The sequence below is a fragment of the Seriola aureovittata genome, chromosome 14, assembly GCF_021018895.1.
Source record: "Seriola aureovittata isolate HTS-2021-v1 ecotype China chromosome 14, ASM2101889v1, whole genome shotgun sequence".
Lineage (NCBI taxonomy): Eukaryota > Metazoa > Chordata > Actinopteri > Carangiformes > Carangidae > Seriola > Seriola aureovittata.
In genome coordinates this window covers 16,495,406-16,503,070 of record NC_079377.1, presented here as the reverse complement: position 1 = coordinate 16,503,070, position 7,665 = coordinate 16,495,406, and the positions used below count along the sequence as shown (strand labels likewise).

The 7,665-nt window shown below is 40.0% G+C and overlaps 1 protein-coding gene across 1 annotated transcript; it reads right to left on the bottom strand.

The window, feature by feature from the left end:
• Positions 1-4,801: 4,801 nt before the first annotated feature.
• Positions 4,802-7,350, bottom strand: tex36 (testis expressed 36). The gene is made up of 4 exons (XM_056394702.1): positions 7,037-7,350; positions 6,794-6,934; positions 6,534-6,608; positions 4,802-6,422 (listed from the first exon to the last, which is right to left on the bottom strand). Exons 1-4 carry the CDS (start codon positions 7,154-7,156, stop codon positions 6,102-6,104), a joined length of 657 nt encoding a protein of 218 aa, XP_056250677.1. The 5' UTR covers positions 7,157-7,350; the 3' UTR covers positions 4,802-6,101.
• Positions 7,351-7,665: the final 315 nt, after the last annotated feature.

The window sequence follows — 7,665 nt, the reverse complement described above, 5'->3', positions numbered from 1 at the left end:
TAAGCTTACCTTCTGCTGTGTTTACTGTAGGTCACTTAGTAAAGCACCTCACTTTATTTTTCTGCCCATTTTAAAAGCAAAACTGATTAGTAACATAAATACATGCAGTATATGATTTACACTATGTCCCACTTTTTTTTATTACACTCTCTTATGCTCCGGCATAAGAATCTGGCTCTATTAAACCAATACAGTGCTGTGGATTATTAAAATGTTCACAATGTTAGAGCTTGATATTATGATTTGCTTTTGTTTATACAGTAGTTGTTAGAGGATGACAGTCAACACACATACACACATGCACGCACGCACGAGCGCACACACACACAAACACACACACACACACCTTTAATCTGTTCACTGTACAGTGGGTATTTGAGAGGATCAGTAGTGTGCAACTGCATATTTCTGCAGAGAGACATTATTTCTTCCCTCAATTCCTTCTGGCAGAGATCTGAGTGTTTGACCTTTTTAAAATGCAAAGCGATTCTTCTACTCCAGAGAGTGAACGGGAGGCTCATGATTGTGCTACTAAATTTGAGGGACTTAATGCAGTAACTCACAGAGAGGGAGAGCTGTTCTGCACCTGCTGAAGTCTTGACTTGGTTACAGGGATACAATAACACCTCCAAGGGTTATGTTAATCTTTAAAGACGGGTTATTCTTATGCTGCTCCACTCTTTACCTCATTTGAATGAATATTTCACTGCAACCTTGAATCAGTCTCTCATGCTTAAATCACTCTATTGCATATCATTTCCTTTTACTTGGTCCTACACGCGTAATATAACACACAGGTCTTTTGCTTTGCACTCTCTAATATCAAAACAAACTGTGAAGATCTTTATTCATACAATCCATCCATTCATCCATCTTTTATTCCATCAAATAATAGGTTACTATTCAGAATAACTTTAAGTCACCATGGATAACCAAGCTACCTCTGTAGTGACCTCACCTGTGATTTTTCATTAACGTTTCACATCAATTCACATCTTTCATCCTCTTTGAGAAAGGGAAGTGCAGCAAATTTAACATCCACATTACCACTTATCATTATCAACAGCTAAAAAGTGAAGATCCTGTTAATACAGAATTGAACAATTTACAGCACACTCTACATATGGGATATTGTAATGAGCAGCTCATGGGAGTGTAATTTACATTCAGTAATAATGTCAGATTTATAAAAATTTGCCTTTGTACTGTATGTACCACTTCCACTAATTGTGCATACAGTTCAGCAGCACATTGTCTTTTAACATGAGATGGCACAATATGATTCAAACAAAGCCACACAATACCCCTCTGACTGCACTCACATCTAATTATATTCCACTACATTAAGGCTTCTGACACAGTCATGGTAGCCTTTAAAAGACACTGATATGCCTTCGGTGTGTTATATTTATGCTTCCAATAGAATGCAAATGAGACAGATTTACCCCTTTGACTGGAGAATAAGTGTGAAAACAGTTAATTAGACTTGTTGTGAGGTCTCAGGATGTTTTTGCTTCCTCCTACAGCATGAAATAGAATAGTGTGAATGTTTATGTGAGTTTGAAGCAGTTTCCAAGGCTGACTATATAAACTGTAGATATGGTATGTAATGGAGCAGAATTTAAGGTAAATTGTCTGGAGCATTTCTTTGTTTCATTTGCACTTGTCTCTTCCAATTAGCGGACCACCTCAAAATGTGACTACCTTGACCTGTTGACAAGTTTTTCATCAGGTTTCTGAAATAACAACCTCCTTTTGGTCAAGTATGAGAGACAGCATAAAGACGCAGATCCTCGGGGGTGTGTGTGGTCCGGCTCCTGATCCGTAAATTGGAATAGATTTATCCATTTTGACTAATGAGATTAAATTGCTGTGATGGTGAGGTTATGAAGGAGCAGACCAGATGAAACTAAGAGGTGGAGCTTCTAAAGTAGTGATGAAATGCTTGGTAATATTGTACAAATGTGGAAAGCCAATGTGAGCCACTGCTTGAGCTAAGACCTGTGTTTCTGAGCAGAGGATAGAAGTGTCCGTTTTTGTCACCTCAAGGTTGCCTCTGCATTGTTTCTCCTTAATCTAACTATATAACAAAACACCATGAGACTGATTCTGCTAGAACAACATGGCATTGTGGAAATATGAAAAATGACATAAATGAAATCAATCAATATTTTTTACTCTTATTTAGAACAATTTTGTGAATTGATCACAGCTATAACAGCTTTTCTTACAAACTGACACAGTGTGGACAGTTTTTCTTCTTATAATGTATGCATGATAGATTCATCCAACCTTCTATAAACTATTTTCTTGTTCTCTCTCTCGGGAGGGATACTTGAACAGACGGCTGCTTGTAGGTCTTTGTTTACAACCAGCCTAATGTAATTATACTCACCACCTACACACAAATTAGCATGCAAACTGTGTCGGAGGTTTGAAAAATACATGGAGGAATGTGATTTAGTGCAAGGATAGGTCTGATCTTCTGAGGCAATGCTTCTGCAGTGCTGCTCAATGCCACGATGCCAGGATGGCGGACTGCACAGCAGCAACATGGGAGGCAGGCCTGAGCAGGACTGCAGCTAACCAGCTCAAAAGTACTCCATTTAAACACACACATGTGCAGTGCAAAAGCGCTTTAGCAGGGGAGCTCTTATCTGCGCTGAACAAACTCCTCGAGTGATGGGAATGTTCTCAGGATGTTATCATGTCCTCTGTGGAAATGAGATAGCCAGCCACCTTTATCACCACCCTCAGACTCTGATGGGCCCCTGACCATTACAGGAACAAGGACCACTCGGCTGCCAAGGGACACTAACCAACTGGCTGCCTGAAAAAAGAGACTGCCAGGGAGTTGGAAGTATTGCAAGTTCAATGTCTGACAGAAGATTGGAAGGAGACTTACTGTTAGCTAGTTTAACCCAGCTGGGGGATTTAACTCTATGTCTTGAAGGCTGTTTTGGACTTTGCAGTTGTTATTTGGACAGAATGCTGAACGTCTGAAAAAGATGAAATGTTACACATGAGGAAAAGTCATACCGTGGACCTTGATGCCTTATTAAAAAAGGATATAAGAAGAGAGAAAAAGAAAATCTAAAGAAATCAGGAAAGCTAGACGTTAGTTATAATTGGCAAAAGAATCAACAGGAAAAAAAAAAATCTTTGTGATATGTGATTTAACTGCAGCATCTCCATGGCAACTCTCTTTTCAAGTCACATCTTTAATGAATAGGTAATGGACAAAATGCACAACTTCGTAACGTCAGAACACATGCCAAAAGTGACAGGAGAAAAATAAAGGTAGATTTTGTTTGACAAAAAGTGATTTTGCTGTGCACACAACAGAGTATGTCAAAACAGCACAGCAGCCTTTTTGAAGAGAAAACACACACACACACACACACACACACACACACACACATACAATGTGCCATAGCAACACAAATCTTCCTTCTGTTGCTGTTATTTTGACTGTCTGGCAAATCCACCTCTTGTTTTCAAAGCATTTTTTTCTCTAACAGGTGCAAAACCTCTCAACTCAACACATCAAAGAGAGACATGCACCTGCGAATAAATCACAGCAAATGGTAAGAATCCAGGCTAGGGCCTCCTAACACCAAAGAGGTAGGATTCAAAGTGTCTGATTTAATATTCATGAAGTGCAAGGCTTTGGTGGTTGAATGCTTGTTTACTGAGATGTGTCTTTTGTCCTTGGGAGAAGGTTTGATATTCCACGAAGAAACTGTATTTACATATACTCGGTTTTGCCCCTACATGATATAACACGCACATCTCACCTAACATGGCATATACGTACGGTGCGCACCACCACACATCGACTCATGATTGACGCACCATTTCAGTGTGCTCTCCTAAGAGTTCTCTCTCAGTTGTGAAGCATTAAAAGCCTCACTGCTACTCTGACAGGGCTAATGAGAGTTTCTGATTATGAAGTGTTGGTGGCTTCTGTGTGGAGGAGTTGTTGCAAGTTGTGGAAAGTCTAAAGTAACGTGTAGTCTGCAAACTGCAACCACAGGGACAGAGGTGGCAGACAACCAGTTGACACCAGACGGAACATACTGTCAAATCCAAACAGGTGTTTTTTTTACTTCTCTCTCTCTTCAACAACGCCGCACCTCTTGTAAGTGTTTTAGATTGATTTAGGCTCACCACCAAAAATGTTTAGGCTCCTGTTTCAGTGACATGGCAAGGAAAGGGTCAAATCAGAGCGGGTAGCCTTCTTTCTTTTTTTTTTTTTTCATCCACGCACCTGTTTTTTCTGTTGTTTCAAAGATATGGTCATCACAAAACCCGTCGCTCTGCGGCTTGGTGTCAGCCGTGCACCTGCAGCCAAGGATCAGTTTTTTTGGCAGCGATGTGTGAGATAATCTCAAAGTGAAATCACAAAGGGCGGCTGCTCCAGATGGATGTCTCACAGCTTTCTTGTCTTGCTATATAAAAACCGTGAGATCTACTTCACCTTTTAAAAGTGAAGCAACTCCGACAAGGTCGGCGCTGTATGTGGATCAGCTAATTACTACAGCTGAAAGAAAGCTTGTGAGAAAAAACCCATCTCCCTGATGAGTACTTAAAGAAAGAAAGCAGCTGGTCAGAACATTCTCTTGAGAAAACATCAGCTATTGGAGAGAGCGGTTGGGGATACTTTTCTCCTAAGTGCTTTTCTCTGAGCAGTGTTCTCTGTCATTTGCTCCCACGCTTCCTCCTCTCTTGCATGGGTGGCACACACACATATATCCATCCCTTTCATCCCCAGGAGTGAAACAAACCCATGCATTATGACTCAAATCAAGCTTAATTTATTTCACATGCTCTAATTTAATGTCATCATGTTGATATGCATTGAATAAAAATAGCTGAATTCTTTTCTTCTTATTATTTCCCCCCACATTTTCTCTCCCAGAGCTTACACATTACACAGGGGTTTTGGTTATTACATTTCTCACACAAGTTGGCTGTTGAACAACTCAGTGGATCCACAGGCCAAATGATAACTCATGCAGACCTGCTGCCCTCTGCTGGCTAAACTGTGAACTCCCAAAAGTCTTGACATGGACGCTACAGTGGCTCCTGATATAAACAAAACACAAAAAGTATACGCACTTATGATTTACGTACTACTTTTCACAGACTAACTTAATTTACTGTATTTATAATTAGTAAAACTTAACATTTACTTGACTGTACTATGGTGCACTTGACAATGCTTTTTTGAGACATGATTAAAGGAGAGGTGTTAAAACATCTTGGGGGCACTGTGGAAAAAAAGTGGTAAAATGCCTCAAGTGACATGACTTGAGGCAACAGCAGCTGGGTCTGAAGACTACAAGTTCAAAAATGAAAAAAATCTGGGGGTGTGGAGCCAGAGAGAAGTGAGGTGACCAGACCTCCGTCACCTGCTCCTCATCTCTGCTTGAGGCGTGCAGCTCAAGGCAACATTAGCCACTACTTGCATAACACACCCAAACCCATGACCAAGCTGTTGGCGGTCGAGTTGCATAGTGGGTAATGTAGGCATCAGTGGAGTACTCGTTAAGTAGTAATTAAGTGTATTCAAGTACCCTTTTTCTTATGAATGCTAGACTTTCCTTGCCTGTGCATTTACTAGGCAGAGAAGGGTTTATCAAACACACTTTTGAGTTGCATTATGGGAAATGTAGGATTCTTTTTTTAACCTTTGTTTGTGAACCACCCAACTTATAAAAGCGTAATGTCAAATCAGAGGTGTGCCCCTTTAAATATAATAATATAATTTGTTTAGAGTATGTGTGTAAAAGTATATTTAAATTAAATGCAACTTAATGTCTCAAAATAGCAAGTGGCAAATGTTATGTACAACAACATGCACTATTTATATACATTAAGTGGGTTGTTAACAGTCGACTTTCCAGTCTAATTAGGGTTGTTGTGGAATAAAACCTTGTTTGTAAGGTTCCCCAGTCTGGAATACAGCTCTCAAAATGCTATCTGATGTTTCTAATTCAGTTCTTTATTTGACAACAGGACTCTTCAGAAAGTTCACCTGACTCTCTGCACTATGTCCTCTCAATAATGTCATCTACTGCCTTGAATGTAGGAGGATCTTAGGGCTTGGAAGGTGCTGAGCAGTTTGTAGCTGCCAGCACTTTTAGGGTCTCCGATAGGTCAGAGTCATGTCGTCCAAACCACATGAATTGATCCTCTGCCTGTGCTAAAGCCGCCTCTGCAGACTTCTGCTTGTGGTTGCGGGGGAACCGTCTGGTGCTGGTTGGAACATTAACCGCCCGCTTCACCATAAAGTCGGTCTGGTAGGCTGTGAAGTTCCCCCCAGCCTCTGCAGTGCCACCGTCAGCTCCATCATGGCACAGGCAGAAGTGGGAGTTGTGCTGTCTGCGATCATCGAGACATTTCCTGCGTCCCACACCCTGAAGTATACCACCATGATACTGTTAGAGAAAATATGGCTTCCTTTCGAGGTGTGATGAAGTGATCGATCTGAACATTTCATTATGCTGTGGATTTCTCTTCATACTCACGTGAGTGAAGACAGAGATGTTGTCTTTTAAGGACTTCTTGTTGTCATGGTCTGAGAATGGATACTCTCTGGATTCCTGTGAAGAAACCCATGAAAAAGGGAGTTTAATACAACTGAATACAGGGGAATGAGATAAAATGAGGAGGCAGTTTCTTCCTTTGCAGAAGTGCAATGAAATCTTTCAAAACCCTGGTCCATAAAAATACTGTGGCAAAAAGAACACTTATGCCAAACACTACATTATCTACTCCACATACACACCTGCTGAGTTTTCCATTTAGGATAGCGTTCAAAGTTCAAAGCCTGAGGCAACGACGGTTTAACCTGAGTCAGCATGATCCCGGTGCTTGTACAAGTCCCACGATTCCTTGTCTCATTTTCAGGTAAAACTGCATGAGCAAACTGGGAAGAAGATAAAAGAAAAGCTAATTACATGTCCAGGTTTGAATGCTATGATTTGTAATGATCCGTTCTAATTATGAGATAAAATTAATAAGTTCTCACCCATTTGCCATCATTGCTCATTGAAGAGTATCGCTTCCCACCTTTTACCATTTTAACACACTTTGAGATGTTGAGTCCACTGAGTGGTTTCACCAACACACCACAGACACACACACACATGCACACAGTCCAACTTAACAACTAGGTTAACGCAAACACTGGTGACTATGGAAACATGCTACAAACAACCTGAAATCTGAGCTCAATTTGCCATGGAGATGTGGAACTGGAATTTTGACAAAAAAACAAAACAAAAAACAAAACAAACATTTGAAATATGTGGGACTTATACTACTCATCAAATGGAAGAAAAATAAACCTCAAAAGCATGATTATTGAATATTAGATTAGTAGGGATTTCATTGCCTTATTTTTCCTGCAGTCCAGCAACTGAGGACAAATATGCATTTCTCTGATGGATGACAAAGCAACAGAGAGACAATTCACTTTAAAAAAAAAAAAAACATTAAGTAACTTTATTTTTCACAACAATGCATTTACAATAATATATTCACCAGGAATAGTGATTGGTTTTTCCATTTTTAATAAACAGATGCCATTTTATAATGTAACCTTTAAAATATCCCAGGTCATTCAATTCTTTTCAAACACACTTTTTGACATAAGAA

What these genes read in the sequence shown, in the direction of transcription:
- tex36 (XM_056394702.1), bottom strand. Translation starts at nt 7,156, where the DNA reads ATGTGTGTGTGTGTCTGTGGTGTGTTGGTGAAACCACTCAGTGGACTC. An exon ending in CTAAATGGAAAACTCAGCAG is followed by an intron (nt 6,609 to 6,793) that starts GTGTGTATGTGG and finishes GTTTCTTCACAG; the next exon opens with GAATCCAGAGAGTATCCATT. An exon ending in ACATCTCTGTCTTCACTCAC is followed by an intron (nt 6,423 to 6,533) that starts GTGAGTATGAAG and finishes GGTATACTTCAG; the next exon opens with GGTGTGGGACGCAGGAAATG.